This window comes from Sinocyclocheilus grahami, unplaced genomic scaffold, assembly GCF_001515645.1.
Source record: "Sinocyclocheilus grahami isolate Dianchi unplaced genomic scaffold, SAMN03320097.WGS_v1.1 scaffold93.1, whole genome shotgun sequence".
Classification (NCBI taxonomy): Eukaryota; Metazoa; Chordata; class Actinopteri; order Cypriniformes; family Cyprinidae; genus Sinocyclocheilus; species Sinocyclocheilus grahami.
Genome location: NW_015505272.1, coordinates 1,579,987 through 1,597,192, shown reverse-complemented (window position 1 = coordinate 1,597,192; position 17,206 = coordinate 1,579,987). Strand labels below are relative to the sequence as shown.

Here is a 17,206-nt window from a genome sequence, read left to right as displayed (position 1 = left end):
AGGGAGCAGGTTTTAAAATGACACACAGACACATTACAGTTTCATAAACTGATCACATATATTCTGCTTTTTTTGTCTGTTTGTTTTTACAATAGGAATATTTACAAAAAAAATGTTTATGTTAAATAAATAATTAAAAAATCTGGTATAAATGAAAGTGCCTTTATTCCTTTTCCACTGAATACATTCTAGATAGTTGTCTCTTTTATATATATATATATATATATTATTTCCAAAAAAAAGGTCCACTTTGGTTTACTTGCAAACATAGCATGTGCACTTTTACAAAACAAAAAGCTTTTGGGATGCAAAAAACATTCACAGTAAACCCACTTAACAACTTAAATCAACACGTACAGTACACAGAAACACATTCAGGCTTAGACAACTATCCTTTCTGCTGTTCAAATCATCATTGTGTTGTTGTTTTTTTTATAATGCAAGTCACTGAAGTACCGCCCGTGTCCTGCTCAGGGGGGATTGTGTTGTCTTTGTAATGGAGTTCCCTCCGACAAATCAATGGTCTTTCCATGTGATAGATGCGATAGATAGATGCGATATGGCAAATGAGAAGTCAGGAGGGAGGCGGAGGGCAAGTGTCTTTCTGACGTAGCCTGCGCTGTGATCTTTCATCGCTCGCTACGCCGAGGTCCCTCAAGAGCGGCCCATGGACCCATCCATGACCTCCCTCGCAAGCAGCTGGATGAATGAGAGGAAATGACAGAGGGAGAGAAAGCGGAATGACAGGAGCGTATGAGAAAGCTGCCCGCGTCCTCCTTTTTCTCCACGGCGGCGTCAGTAAACCTCTGCCCTACGGTACCCCCCCCCAAGGCCCTAAAGCAGCCTGTCACACACTATCGACTTCTCATCAAGCAGCCAATCCACAGCAATGAAAACACCCTTCAAGTTTGGGATTTTTCTAAAGATTTCGGCCGGTTCCTTTATATAACAGCACTTGGCCTTTAGAGATAAAAAATTAGCGGAGTGGCACATGGCGGTGCTTTAGGAGCAAAGGATGAAACGTAAATTCTCTAATCCCCACTATGAGGACAATGCTGACGCTGGCACGGCTACTATTGGTCGACAAAGGTTTACAATAAACAATCCCAGTATGCATCATTCATACCATTGAAAGAACATCGAAATGATGTAAAGATATCGCAAACCTCACTGGCACTGGGCGTTTTTTGAGTCATTTCCACGAGCACTTTAGTTACAGCCATAAATCGGACCGTAACAGGCTCAGCTGTCGACTCAGCTGCGGATAGCTTTAGATACGGCAGTGACCGTGCCGTGCAAATTATAGGGTGCAAACTGCAACTTAACCACCGTCGTTTTCCCTTCTGTTGAGGCGAGGTGTGTCGGCACAGGTGGCCGTATTATTATCAGCTGATCCTGCTATTTGTGGTTAGAACGGCTCAGTTTGCTGCCGTGGAAGGACACCTTGGCTTTTAGAGCTGTCTGGCTAGTGGCAAGCGCTGACAAATAACCCAGACTGTTTGACTCTAAAAGGGGTCAAGAGCTTTCGCCGCTTTCCCCGCCGCAAAAATAAACCAAAAAAAGGACGGATGGTAATTAACAACGGTCCCGTTTTCACTCTGACTGCGCTCTTTAACTCTCCACGCTGCAGAGAAAAAGAGTGAGGAAGAAAGACAGAAAGAGGCTGGTTGCCAGTCAGTACTCTCCTTCTCCTTGGCGTTGGGAGAGCATCCGTGCGAGAAGAGGAGCTATCCTGGGTTATTTTTCTTTCTTTTGTTTGGGCTGTGACTGGGCTCCACTTTCAGCTCTCGGTACTGCACCTGTTAAAACACACACAATCACACACACGTGGTCAGGTGGGCGGATTGATAGCGGCCTCGGTCAAACACAGCAGAGCACAGCTGTGCTGTCACACTAAAGGCTCAAGTTAACAGCCACATATGACTGAGATGCACACTATATTGGCCATAAATGTTTTCAAACATTAACAATGATGCAAAAAAATTCTACTTCAAATAAATGCTGTTCCTTTGAACTTTCCACAAAAATTCACACAATTTCAACAAAATAAGTTTAAGCTATAAAATTGTTTTCAACATCATTGATAATAATAAGAAGAAATGTTTATTGAGCATAAAATCAGCATATTAGAGTGATTTCTGAAGGATCACGCAACACTGGAGAAATGGCTGCTGAAATCACAGGGGAAAATACAATTGAAAATATATTAGAAAACTCCTATTTTATATTGTAATAATATTTTACAATATTACTGTATAATTAATTAAATAAATTGAGCCTTGGTCATCTTTTAAAAACATTTACCAACCCCAAACTTTTCCATTTTCAAAAGTGTAGAAAGCAGTATGATAAAAACGTTTATTAATAACTATAATGTTCTATGTAAACCAAAATGTGAGTGCTATGTGTATGCATATTACAGTATATAGTTATTGATCTCACATTGCTTGTATTGAATCAATTGACCACAAAGTGCACCATTTGCACAACACTATGTTGCAACTTATGTACATTGTTCCAAAAAACTCACTTATAAGGTTCCATTCCAGTTGGGATGTCTTAAAAGGCAGCTACCTATCTAGGTAACGAGGCAGCTCACTAAGGTTTTGGAACGGAGCAGAAAGGGGAGGTATGTCAGCTTAAAATTCACAGGGTTGTCACCATACTAGTATTCACTTTCAGACCAATAAGACAGCAACAGTTAAGCGCCTCTGAGTGAAACAGACAGATCACTGGTTTTCCCTCAGATCTGGCCCTCAAACTGACTGACGTCATACTCAGAATCCCTAAGACATGTGGTCCATGTACTGCCAGCTCAACAGAAACATCAGTCACCTACACTGAGAAGTGTGTCCATCTCTCAGCCATCCATCTTGTAGGTGTGAGACTGGGTTTGTCTGTGTCACATTCCGCTCACACCAGATGTGATTTTGATGTGGTTTTGAAGTAGTAAGGATGAAAAATACATTTATCCAAACCGAGTTGGTCTGCTTTGTAGTTTTACATGCATCTTTTCATCAAGACACAAAGGTTTAAATAGATGCATGGAAAATTGATAGAAAACATTAAATCAACTGACCAAAAGTTTTGGGTTTTGTTTTGTTTTTGTAATGTCCTTACTTTTGTGTGTGTATGGGGGGTATTTTTATTTTTTTTAAATACTTTTTTTTTTATTGTAAAGAAGTCAAGGCTGCATTTATTTGATGAAACATACAGTAACTCAGTAATATTGTGAAATATTATTACAAATTAAATTAACTGTTCGTAGCACTTTAAGGGCCAATTCAGGGCCAAAATGTATATATACATACATGTGTGTGTGTGTGTGTGTGTGTGTGTGTGTGTATCAAGAAACATTATCATCTAATTATTCTTAATCAAATCAATGTTGAAAACAGTCGTGCTGCTTAATTTTTTTCCAGGATTTTGATTATTAGAAAGTTTGCATCTTTGCTGAATAAAATTATTAATTTCAGCAAGGTACTGTACATTTTAATTTTGTATAAAAATGTAAATAAAAAAATAATTTAAAGGAATAGTACAGAATTCTAGGCTCTCTATTGACATCTGTGGTTGATACAAAACATTTAGTTACTAGCAGAGGAACATCTTTATGTCAGTTGTGCTTCTACAGTTTTTAAAGTACAATAAATTCAAACTAAAATTAAAATTGTCTGTAGTGTAAAAACTAATTACAATAACAATTAATCCTGCTCCTTAACGAGAGTGTAAATGTAGTACATTTGCAAAATCTAAAAACATTGATATATGATTATTCTAATTAATTATTCAGCATATAATTGAATTCATTTGATTAAAAAATAATAAATTTAAATTTAGTCAATAATAGACCTAATGAATACTAACTCAATGTTGACAATAGTGGCCATAGCTACAGCTAGAGCATTTCTGGAGGATTTCAGAGCGGCCTGGCATTCGTCGTCTTCAAAGCGCGCTTTAAATTGCAGCCTAACGGGGTCATTATTTTCATATTCGCTTTAAACACATCAGGGTCGCGCCTGACTTCAGAAGACTCCCTTGAACTGTGTGTAAACAAAAGTTTACATGTCAAGGTGAGGCGATGAAGATCGACATTAGTGAATCTAATGGAAGAAAAGAAATGAAGGCAAACAACAATAAAGGCTCAATCAAAAGTAGCGCAATAGAGAGTGTGTGGCACGTCAGAGGCTCTATTACTCTTAACTGCTGACAGTTATGCCACCCTGTATGGTGCAACAAGCACTGCAGCTTTAATGACAGAGAGCTGTCCCACCCAAGATAACACAGCGCACTAGTTAGAGTCAAAGAAGCACGCGGAGAAAGTAAAAAAAGGGAACAATACAAAGAGAAGAACTTTAGTAGATTGAATAAGGGGGGTTAAAAGTGACTACGGTGAGATAGCAATTTGGAGCAAGTGCCGAGCACAAAGAGAACATCCGTGGAGACGATGGGTAAAGACCTTACGCTGCTCAAAGGCTGCTCCACCCTCGCTCCGCTCCCCCATGTTGACAGTTGCACTACAAAACACACTTTGAAGTGCGCTCTCGCAGAGGGGGCGCCAAGCGCGCGAGCGCCTCGTTTAGCGGTGTCAGACGCCGTCCCGGGACCTGCCGAAGCCGAGTACGCCATGTCGTCCCGCTGCTAAGCGTGGATCGGGGTTTGAAGCCACATGGGCGGCAGACAAATATAAATAAGTAAATGAAAGCTGAACATTTTTAATGATACTATGCTATGCTGTTTATAGAGGAGCAGAGAAATCGTGCCTGCTTCATCTCCAGTGACACCTAACCTTGCATTAGGGGCATTAAATGCTCCTGTAGAAGAAAAAAAGGGCTCACAGACGCCCACAGACAAGCTCACATCCATTGTCGAGAGAAAAAAAAACAAGAGTTTCGAGGTGAATATAGAGGGAAAGGCACTGAGGAAAGTTTCTCCTAACTTTTTTATTTTCTTGAGGTAAGGTGCACGCTAATTGCTTGTTTAAACTCTAAATAGAAACCCCTGGTGCAGCAAATACAGGCCTTAGAAAAGATTCTTGCTCTCAGAAACAAAAAAGTGATTAGGACAGCTGTGGGAGGGATCACAAATTTGCCAAAGGCTTAGCTTATGAATATTAATTAGGGGGTGCACAAATAATTAAACATGGTATTTGACTGTTTTGATAAATAAACAATGTATTGATCTGATATCTGATCTGAGGTCATGCTTTTTCTGGGAATCGAACCCATGACTTTAGCACTGCTGGCCTCATGCTCTACCATTTGAGCCAGAAGATTTTTTTTTCCCAAGTTGCCAAATAAAGTATAAAGTACTTTTCAAAAGTCTGGAAACTTCGGAAATCATTTAAATGAAGTATCTTGAGCTCACCAAGGCTGCATTTATTTGATCAAAAGTATACAAAAAAACTAAATATTAAAATATTATTATGATTTGAAATAACTTAAATTTATTTGAATATATTTTACATTTGTATTTATTCCTGTGATGGCAAAGCTGTCCTCAGCGTCATATGATCCTTCAGAAATCATTGTAATATACTGACTTTTTCGCTAGGGATGGGTATCGTTAAGGTTTTAACGGTATTACTACTCTTACCGATACTGCTTATCGATTCGGTACTTTAACGGTATTCTTATCGGTACTTTTTGTTTTATATATATATATATATGACAAATTAAGAGCTGAATTAACATTGCTTTATATTCTGAAATGTAAAATAAATATTTAATGAAATGACTATAAAACATCAATTTGTAAATGCACCAGTGTGCAGGCATTTTTAGAGTTTTATACATAAGATAAGATACAGTAAGAACATGAACAAAGACACAAAGTAAAACAAACTGACAAATACAATAAAACAAATATACAAATTAAATGAAATAAACAGTGCTGTTATTTTTCTACTAACAAGTTCTACTAACATTACTGTTCAGGTAAGTAATAGCCTACAAAAGAAATCTAAAAGTAATCAAATGTAAATGAACACTGCATAGTTTTCAGTGTATGTATTGATAGATGAATGCTTATTAAAGCTATAACGTTATTCAGATTAAGAGCAGATTTGCATTTTGATGGCCCAAGCGCCAGTCTGTCACTTTAAAACAATATATTGACACACATCGGATTTTCTCCCAACTGTTCTCCTCCACTTAAGACATAGAAAATGAAATAAAAAAATTAAATTAGCTTAATAAAACCGCCACAGGCCTAAAGTGTAAGCAGATGTTTGAATGTTTAGTTCTCTCTTCTATCATAATTAAACAGGGCTTTCATGTTGCGTGTGCTGAAGCTCCTCCGCGTGGGCGCGATCTCGCTTCTGAATTGCGAATAGCAAAAATGCATCATAGACAAATGTTTGAAAAACAGCTGACGACTCTGGTGAGATAGAATTTGCAAGATAATGTATATATAGCGATAATAAATGTATGTGTGTCTTATTAATTTCTCCAGTACCGATAGCAGAACCGTTAACGTCAGAGTTGATCGATACTCCGGTCTTTCATAATTTAGCCCCAGGACCGATTAAATACCGGGTTTCGGTACCCATCCCTAGTTTTCGCTGCTTAAAATTTTGTGTAAACTTTTTTTAAGTTTCTTTGATGAAAAGAAAGCTTTTATTTGAAATAGAATGTTTTGTAACAATTGTTTTACTGTCACGTCTGATCAATTTAATGCGTATTTGCTGAATAAAAGCATTTATTTCTACTAAAACATCCAAAAAAGAAAACAGTTATCGTAAAAAAAAAAAAAAAAAGTGTTTATTCTAATGAATGCAGCCTGGTATGTGTTAATCATTCCGTATTTTTGACTTGTAGTCAAGCGATAGTATACTTGTCAAACATTTGTGAACATAACGATTTTTAAGTGTTTTAATGATTTTTTATTTCTTTATTTATGTATTTTTTTAATAATGTTTTTAACAAAGTGAAAACATAACATCCATGCCTGCTGCAAGCTACTTCAAAATGTTTTGGGGACAAAATCAGCCATAAATTGCCAAAAAAAAAAAATTTTTGAGCTAAAAGTGGCCATAAATGACTATGTCCTCAGAAAACAGACTAGTTTTGCTATTGTTTGCCCTCTTTTCTTCTCTCCTCGAGTGTGTGCCCTTCGCAGGTGATGAATTGGCTAAGAGCTGAATCGTTTGTACGCTGTGACTGCATTTTAATCTCTGCATTTGCATAGGCCATAATGGAGCCCTTGGCGTGCTAATTGCTAGCGTCCCAGTTACGCACACAGTTCCTCCATTGGCTAATGGCACCATAAAGTATGCGATAGGACACGTCTTAGACACCTGGTAGAGAATGTTAAGTTGGTAATGCCAGTTGGCCTCATTTAAGAGACAAAGTATTGCATTATATCAGAATGTGCTTTATTCAAAGCAGCGAGGCAGGCACACAGCAGGTAAAGATATCCTCGGAGGAATCTATAGGCGCATACATGAAAAGAACACAGAGTGTGTAAACTGGGAGAGTAATTCAAAGTGAATATGCACCTCGCAGCAGGTTTGATATATCACTGGTCTCCTGCAGTGCACTTAAAAGGCCATGCACAGAGGTGGTACTGTATGTATTGAGGTTTACAAACACATCTTAGAATAAGCACAGCACTTGTGTATAGTGTACATTTAACCTGACTGCTCTTCACTACACCTTCAACTTGGGCAATTAATAAAGTCATTTAATGAATGTATCCATTTTAAGGCTATTTTACAAGAGGAGACAAGGACAACAGTGCCTTCCCCAAAAATCTGGAGGGGAAAGTAATCAGCAGTCCAAAAATAAAAATAATATTAAAAATAGCACACAAACCACTCAAGTTTATAAAGTGTCCAACAGCGACACCAGTGGATACAGTTTCAAAATGTGCTTTAAAGTATGGTGTAGATATGAGAGTGAATGGTGAAATAGAGGTAAAATAATCAAATAAGCCTGAATCACTAAAAGTAAAAATCTTTTGAAATTACTTGTAACATGAAATGATCTAAGGTTTTTAGTGACCAATCAGTTTTATTATGTTAAAGCCTTCATGCCAACACTCTTGTGGTAAGAATTTGATAACTCAGGTCAGACAAAAAGGATGAGAAACAAAAAACAAACAAAAAAAAACAATAGACGAACAACAGCAACCTGTACATATAAAAGATATTCAATATTAGTGTTACTGTATTAGTGTTACTATTATTTTTGTTTGTGAAGCATGTAAAAATGTTACAATGTAATAGATAACCTTAATAAATATTATGTTAATATGAACAAACTAACATTATTTTATGAGCTCCTTCCATCCTTCAAACTGATTATCCCTTGTATGGTTAGGGGGATGCTGGTGCTTTTATAATATGTGGTTACTGATAAAAGTTTTTTAAATGGTGTTCCATTAACACAGTAATTTTGTAAACATCATATGGACCTAGAGCATGCCTTTACATTAGGCAAAAAAAAGAAAGAGACAGAAAAAGGGAATTTGCTGCCTCATTTCAGTCCACAACACTCCACTGATATGTATCCACCGAAATGCATATGCAAGCAGCGTACTCAAAATAACAACGAGGTTAGTAAAGACATTCCCACTCAAAGACACTCTGTACTCACAGACTGCAGCATAGATGCCCTTTATATAAAAAGTCATTAGAATCTCATCAGTTCATGTTGTTCTGAGGCACCTCCAAATGATCTGTAAAAGAGGCAATGCTGGCCTCTCTCGGCCTTGCAGGGCTTTTATCACGGGACGGCGCGGGAGGTGTGGGTCACGTCAGAACCTCAAAAATAGCCCTCCATTTGTCATTTGTGCGAAACGTTCGGGCCTTTGGGCATGTGCAGATCACACCCCGACACTTTGTTTGAGTCTCTGAGGTCCCACAGAGGCGTCTATAACCCAGAAAACAGAGGTGAACGGACCTCCACGGGCAGTTGTGCGATGCAGAGCGGAACGTTCCGCGCATCACGCCGATGTTCAAGTACTTTTCTGGACTATCCTAAATCAAAAGCTGTTACAGGACATAGAAAGCCCACGGCGGCCTACTCTTCTGAGCATGAACCTCACCGTACATCATTAGCCAGGTCTCCTCCGGGCCTCCTACCTGCAGGGACCTTCTGGGCTCCAGGTGTTTGGGGTAAACGCACCTTAGCGACCTAGCCGCATCGGGCTAATTTAGAGCAGGCTACCTGCAGCTGCAGGGCCTATGTAAAGCCAAGCAGGGGCTTGGGATTACGACTCTGTAGAGATCAAAGCCTGCCCGCCGCCCCGGGCTCATCAAAGGCAAGCGACTGGTCCTGGATCAGAGCCCCGTGTCACCCCCGCCGTCAGCACCGCAGGGTTTATCCCGACACAGAGGAAGCACGATAACAGGCTGGGCTTGTGTTTACGAGCTCAAGTTTTAATTGCAGTTAAACGGCAGCACCTTGCTGCTCCGACAGAATGCTGCTGATTGCAAACGGGACAACGGGGCGGGCCGCATAACTCAGATCTCACGGTTAATGTAGAAGCAGACCGGGAGAGGATTACTGCTTTACACTCATTACACTCAATAACAAAGCATGACTCAGTACAACACAGCAAGAAGTCCATAAATCTACCGAGAGACACGTGCAGACTGGAAACATCACAAGCCATTTACATTCAACTTAACTAACCCAAATTTACGAATCACATTCTTCATGAAGACTAACAAGGATCAGAACATAATTGGTTATTTCTCTAACAACAGACACTTATGGCCCTGTAGACTGGTGTGGGTGTGGGTGTGTATGTGTGTATACATACAGTATAAGTCTGTTTGTGTGTATATATATACAGTATATATATATAATATGGTGGAAATTTTAAACATTTAAAGATACTTTTTTCAGTCTAATTGTATAGCTAGCACTATTTAAATTATATTTTTACACATCTTTATAATTTGACAAGGTTATAGATTGACTGGAAATGATTCAGAATAAAAGTATTCTGTACATACTATTGACATCACATGTCTCATATTTCATGTCTCCTTGGTAATCACGTACACTAACTTGCAAACTTTTTGTTCATGATAAAAATGATGCAGTAACTAATAGTTAGCTGAAAACTAGGTAAATACTATGTCATCGTTAACGCGTTAACGCATGCGATTAATTTTACAATCCTTAATGCGTTAAAATAATTTTACGCAGTTAACGCTAAATTACTGAAGCACAATTTCTATTATAACCTTTTAACCCAATTTTGCTTCTCTGCTTGCGATAAGATCATTTTAAGCTGCTAAACTCCAGGAAAGTTTTCAGTCCAATGATCCAGGAAACGAATGCGTTCAAACAATCCGTCCAAAACAGCTCTAATATAAAGGAACCAGGTTGATTACATCAGAGATTGCAGAGAGAACAGAGACTCGCATTGAGTTTTCAGTGAATTATTCATTCCAGTGTGCTTCGCGTTTAAACATGACATCATCATGACAACATCGTGCCTCAAAAGGGGGCTTGCAATGAATTACAAAGATACATAACAGCTACAAGTGTATGCACTACTTGCTTTATGCAAGCACTATACAGGATTTACCCTATTATACTTTATCAACACGAACTGATAGGTGAAACAACAAACAGCCACCCACAAATAGTCTATAAACAAAGCATCAGGGAAAACTCTTAATTAACAGTGCATATGTGTTCCCTATTCTAAAGTGTAACCAATCTTTACAATATACACAATAGCATATATTTATGCAATCAAGTAATTCCCAATAGGTGAAACAACAAACAGCCACCCACAAATAGTCTATAAACAAAGCATCAGGGAAAACTCTTAATTAACAGTGCATATGTGGTCCCTATTCTAAAGTGTAACCAATCTTTACAATATACACAATAGCATATATTTATGCAATCAAGTAATTCCCAAGTAGTTTTACCATGAACTTCAAAACACAAAAAGTAGTGCACCACCTGGTACTTAAAGATACTTTTTGTTAAAGAAACACCCAATTACAAGGAGTGAAATCAATAAAATATGAATTAGCATTATATATTTCCAAAGAGGAAAGTGTGATTATAGGTATAAAAGTTTAGGTGAAGTTTGTGAGTTTAAAAAGTCAACATATTGCGCTCTTTCCATGGTAATGAGTCACAAGGCTGTTTGTGATGACAAGAATAGAATTCCCTGATTCTGCATTTATGCATATTACCATGAGCAGGAAGCATAAATTAAAGCATAGAAAATGGAACGGGGAGACAGGAAACTCTGCACAAATACTTTCTCACAAAGCAGAGTTCATTGTTATTATTTTATTATGTTTGCTAAGGCTAGCATCACTATTACTGTTGCTCATACTTAGGGTTGGAAACTAAGTTATAAACCTAAGTGTTTAACTTATAAAAGACATAAATACATAATTATTAATTACATTAAAGGGGTCATATGATGCTATTTTAAAGATCATTATTTTGTGTATTTGGTGTAACAGAATATGTTGATGCTTTAATTTTCAAAAAACACATAATTTTTCAAATACTGCACATTATTGTAGAGACTCTCACTGGTGAGAGTGCAGGTAGTTCCAGGGATTGCAGGTAATTGTTATGGAGATTTCCACATAGTGACGTAGATATGTGGGGGCATGTTAGAACGAGGCGTTTTAGGCAGGCGTGGCTGACTCTTAACTTTTATAAAGAATATCTCTTTGGATCTGAGACTTTAGTCTTTGCAACTTTACAGATCTTTTTTATGCACCAAGAGCTTGTAACACTCCAAAGAGAAAGGAAAACTTGAAATCGCATCATATGACCCCTTTAACTTTTGACATCAGAAATGACATCATTTTGGAATTTGGCTAAATCCAAATACATGCAGTTGTCAGTTACAATGCTGGAGTAACTGACAGTACGGGTGAATGTAATAAGGAATACCTACCATTTGAACATCTGAGGGCACTCGGGACAAGAAGTCCAACAGCTCATTGTTGTCGATGCTGTATGGGTCTCGCAGTTTTTTGGTGAACATGTTCACCCCTGAAAGTTGAAATAACAGTGGCGCATTAGACCTCACTCACAATGCAGTTCAGGAAGACCTAAGACCCTGTACGGATTCTGAACCCTCATCATTGTACTTTACAGGATCAGCTGCTATGGAGCTGACAGGAGCTCTGCTCTCTGACCTTGCAGAGCTTCAGATCTGAACACTGTATAAAAGAGCACACAGGGCATTAGCTACTAGTGAGTTTGCCCTGAGCTCGGCAGTTTACCATCCTCCCTGCTATGCTGGTGGAGAATCCCTGGAGCATTCAAACCTAAACTGCCATTAAACTCTGTGAACTCCTACAATAGTATATTTGAAATTCTAAAATACACGCTATGCAACATGCTACTGGCTTATGTTATTTCGTCATTCATGACACATTATGAACGTAATGGATGACAGCTTACCCCAGGCCAGTACGATGTATCTGAGAGGAATGAAGTACACCACAAGAGTGGCTGCACACAGGGCAACTATGGCCAGCCAGCTGAGGAAAGGCACAGTCCAATTGAAAGTACTGAGAACACAGAAAAGAGTGAGAAAAGGAGGTTATTTCCTTCTACACAGGCCTACTCCAGTCTACACCGGAGGAGAGTGACAATATGCAATAAAATCCAGGAAAACCCATTATAATAAGTAATACTGTCTACACTGAATGCAGTAAACTGATGCCCCAGTCTATCTAACATATTCCATGCACTTGAGCTACTTCCGACAACAGGACAAATGGATTTACATTCATTTGATGCGTTTTTTTCTTCTTTTTCTAATGATGTTTTCATTAAGGCTTATGCTTAAAACAATAAAGAAAAAATTGCTATCAGGGTAAAACAAACTTAATTCAAGATACACTACTTAAAACGTTAAAAATGTCAATAAACATGTTGAAAAAAGTCTCATGCTTATCAAGGCTGCATTTATTTGATCAAAGTACAATAAAAATTAACAGTACTATTGTGAAATATTATTACAATGTCAAATAACTGGTGTCTATTTTAATTCGAAAACTGTTATATTGAAGACATTTGTGCTGCTTAACATTTTCGTGGATATTTTTTGTGCTTTTTTTCAAGATTATTTGATCAATAGAAAGTTTAGAAAACAGCATTTATTTGAAATTGTTGAATTAAAGTAATTATTGCATAATAAATAAATGTTACTTTTAAATGATATCATACATTCTCTTAAGGCAAGTTTTGCTTTTTAGGTCAATTTGATTAAGGATGTTTAGAAATTCCACTGGAAAACAAGACAAAAACAGTGATTAGGAAAAAGATTTTTTGCAGTATACGCATGTGTATGTTTGTGTTTGTATAACAGGCTGAGTAAGATGTGACTGAGGTTGGCACTGCTCAAGCACAAGCAGCGAGAGCTCAGACTTACTTCTTTATCCTCTCACCATAGGAGGCCACTTCATCCAGAGCATTCTGGACACTGATACACACATCCTGAATGGCATACAGCTTATTCATGAAACCCTTTCTCTCTGAGTCCTGAAAGAATGAGAGGGAGAGAGAAAGACAGAGAGGGAAAAAGAGAGAGAGGCTGGGCAAATGCATTTCCACACAGCTGAAAGAGCATGAGGAGCATCAAAGGCTCGATGAGCTCTCTCTCTTTCCATGTTCTCCATGCTGCAATAAACATGTTTGAAATTAATCACGCTTTGTGTAACAATAAAGAGACGAATATTTATTCTAATACTTTCTTCAGAGAGAAATAGCTATGTTGGGTAACCAGGTTTTACAGTGGTGACATCATTGTGGCCATCACCACCATCATTACTATAAGCACCAAAAACTTTTGGTGGTCTTCAACTTAAAATAAACTGGCCACAAGAACCTCAAAAGTAGGCGTCAGTTAAATGTTTCCACAGTCAAAAGGCTCTGATTTTATTCTAACAATAAGAACAGTCATGCAACAGTTGGGCTGACACAGAATGTAGTGACTGAGTGTGGACACACAGACAGAGACTATTGTAGTGCATTGATGTGCTGAGACACACACACACACACATGTACACTTCCACACTCACCTTAACTCTTAAGGGACTGCTCACACAAAAATAAAAACCCTGTAATTATTTGCTCATTCTCATGCCATTCCAACCCTGTTTTTTACTGACAGAGCGGGACATACTGAAAAACATCTTCTGTGTTTACAGATGTTTGGAATGAAGTAAATTATGACAGAATTGTCATTTTGGGTGAACTATTCCAAAAAAAAGTACAAGATTGAAACTCAAAACTCATCCATTTAACCTACAAAACACTCCAATTCTGTCTGTTTCTTCTATCGGTCAACCATTTGAAGAGAAAAACAGAAATTCTGGCCTATTAGCAATATGAAAAATAAGCTATGTCCAGATTTCCAAGCCCTGACACAGGCTGTGCCCCTCCGGTGGGCCTACACAAATGAACTGGCAGCACTTAAGAAGAACGAAAAGTCCTGGCGAAATGGTCCCAGCGGGACGGCACTGCCATGCAGCAGTGAGCATCACTATGCCTTTGCCCCGGGTCTGCTTTATGGGAGATCCAGGCCTCTGCTCAACCCTGCCCAGGTTTATCTGGAAGCACTTCAGTCGCCATCCCCAGGCCTTTCATGGAGATCAATTGAAATGTCACTGCAGTGGATCATGTCCACAATGAGCCGACCAGCTACTGAACCTCTGGATCAAAACCCACTGTGCAAATCAAAGCAGGAAAAGAGGGATGGTGTCAATGCATAGAGATCTTTTTGTGCTTTATAAAGGAATGCAAGTGCATGAATACTGCATATTATTTGCATTTAAAAAGATAGTTAAGGCACAAAGTTTATACACGTCACGTATTGTCTCTAAAAGACAAAGGAACCGCAAGTGCATAGCACGAGGTCTATTCTAGTCTGAGTAACCTGTTTACATGCAGAAATGAAGCGGACCTTCAATCATATACTGTAATCAAGGTCTGTTAATCTGATTTAGGGTTATTATCAATAACTAAAACTAAAACAATTTTTTTTTTAAATTAATCTTAAACTTATTTTATTTAAACGAGCTGCCATTTCTAGTTTTTTTTTCAGTTTAGGTTGAAGTACTAAAATAACTAGAACTATATAATCTAAAAAAACAAAAACAAACAAAAAAAACGTAATTTTAAAAACTATAAAAACTGACAAAACACATTCTAAATAACTCTTTAAAATTTTAAAGTTATCTAAATAACTTTAAAATTAAAACGAAAACAGAAAATATATGTAAAAATCAAATGCAAAATATTAACAAAAACTGCAGTATAATAGTATATTAATAATAATAACATAACACTGGTATGACTTCACAAAACTAGACTGGTACGATTTCAGTCAGATTAAGTCTGGCAATTTTTTTTTTTTTTTGAAGATTTAAAGTCCAAATATTTAAAGTGCATTTAAACCAGTAGTTCTCAACCTTTTTGACTTCAAGGCCCCTCTTTGTACACGGCAATATTCAAAGGCCATATTTGAGCTGATACTTTATGTGCCTCTAGTGCTGCTGTTGTAATAAAAATGAATAAACTGATGTTAGATGTTGTACATCTTTACTTTTTAATATTTTACAAATATTTAATAAGACTAAATGTGCATGATTTTAAGATGTATTAGGGCCTTCCTGGAAGTTTGTTGAGGTCCCCTAGTGGGCCCGACCTGCTTGTTGAGAACAACTTATTTCTACACACAGAGCGAATGTTTCAAGAGCAGGTATGTAAAAGGGTCTATACAACAGGTACTGGAATATCATCCCCAAAATAAAGAAACATGCTTATAATACTGAGATGGGTCTCGGGAAAAACCAGATCAAACTGTCTGTACTCCCTCAACACACACACACTCACACACATTATCCCATCCGTCTCCCATGCTTTGTACTGGATCCCACATTTGAAAAATGAAGCCCAATATGGCCTGCATAACCACATCTCCTTCCCAAAAAGACACACAAGACAAATAGATACAATTAGACCGCGTCCCAGGGTTATTTTTCTTAGCAAATATTTAACAAGACTTTCCTGTCCTACCTCCCATCTGGTTTGCGTTATCAACCGAAACAAAAGTCCAACATACACTCCATTGTATTGGGTGCTATATAAGAAAAGAAGACTTTGAGGGACAAGGCATCAGTGTGTGCGTGTACACGCGAGGGTGGAGGTGCAGGTCATGGGTCTCTACAGTCTAAACCATTACCACATGGCCCTCAAACCATGAGCTAACTCCGATTTCCTGCCTTCAAAAGTGGATTGAGGAAGGCAGGAGGTTGGAATAACACTAGCCTGGGGAGAGGCTTGTTTTCACTGCTCCTCCGCACTTCTCTCACACACACATAAACAAGCTCACACCGCTACGAGCCGAGGAGCAACCTGCCGCAGAAGAGCCTGCTGTGGATCCTGGCTGAGCTGTGGGCCGCTGGAGCGACACATGGGCATTCCATTACCTCAGGTCCTCTTCCTCACGTATGCGGACACACATCATGGCACAGCAGGAGGCACACTTGATGTCAGCGGGCAAAGGGAAATTGATATTTAGTCAAAAATCAGTTCTGTTTAAAGTGTCTTCCAACAGTGCAGCCAAATCTGAACTCTTCTAAATGCACAATGTCTACATATAAAGAGTTTGAATTATGCGATAACACACGAGCAAGAGTCCTGCTCCACTGAATATGAGCACTGCTGCAAGGAGCTGTATTTTACCATTTCAGTACAACCACATGATTGTGAGTGTACTGCTTTTAAAATGCAGTTCTATAAACAATGATTAAGCGGCAATGAGATACAGGGCAAGATAAAGAAAAAGGAAAATCTTTACAAATATATTTAAAACACATGAGTCTTCAGCTCTGTATTTATGTTTGTTTCATATGGTTTTGAAAACTTTTCAAGAAAAAATTTAATTTTAATGATTCAAAATGTAATGTCCTGAAAACAGGAGTATTTTTTTAATTACATATTTTTTTTTAAATAACAACAAATAACATTCATTATCAGCTCATGAATATCTTTACTAATAAAAGTAATGTAATTACAAAATAAATCACAAAATGAAATTACTGATGAAATATATAAATATTAATGAAATATAAAAAAAAATAATAACAATATAATAAATATTTTGTGATATGAATATTTTAGTATCAATATTCAATTTCAATCATTGGAGATATTTCAATTACTGTATGTACAAAGTGATTTGTACGTAT

The 17,206-nt window shown here is 37.8% G+C and overlaps 1 protein-coding gene across 1 annotated transcript in view; it reads right to left on the bottom strand.

Moving 5' to 3' along the window:
- Positions 1 to 160: 160 nt before the first annotated feature.
- The window catches only part of LOC107587547 (multiple C2 and transmembrane domain-containing protein 1-like), a 202,866-nt gene continuing 185,820 nt past the window's right edge, over positions 161 to 17,206 (bottom strand). Inside the window, exons 19-22 of the mRNA XM_016275362.1 lie at positions 13,384 to 13,493; positions 12,408 to 12,517; positions 11,896 to 11,993; positions 161 to 1,799 (exon numbers count right to left, since the gene is read on the bottom strand). Of these exons, the coding sequence (XP_016130848.1) occupies positions 1,728 to 1,799; positions 11,896 to 11,993; positions 12,408 to 12,517; positions 13,384 to 13,493 (390 nt within the window). The 3' untranslated portion in view covers positions 161 to 1,727. The remainder of the gene's footprint in view (positions 1,800 to 11,895; positions 11,994 to 12,407; positions 12,518 to 13,383; positions 13,494 to 17,206) is intronic.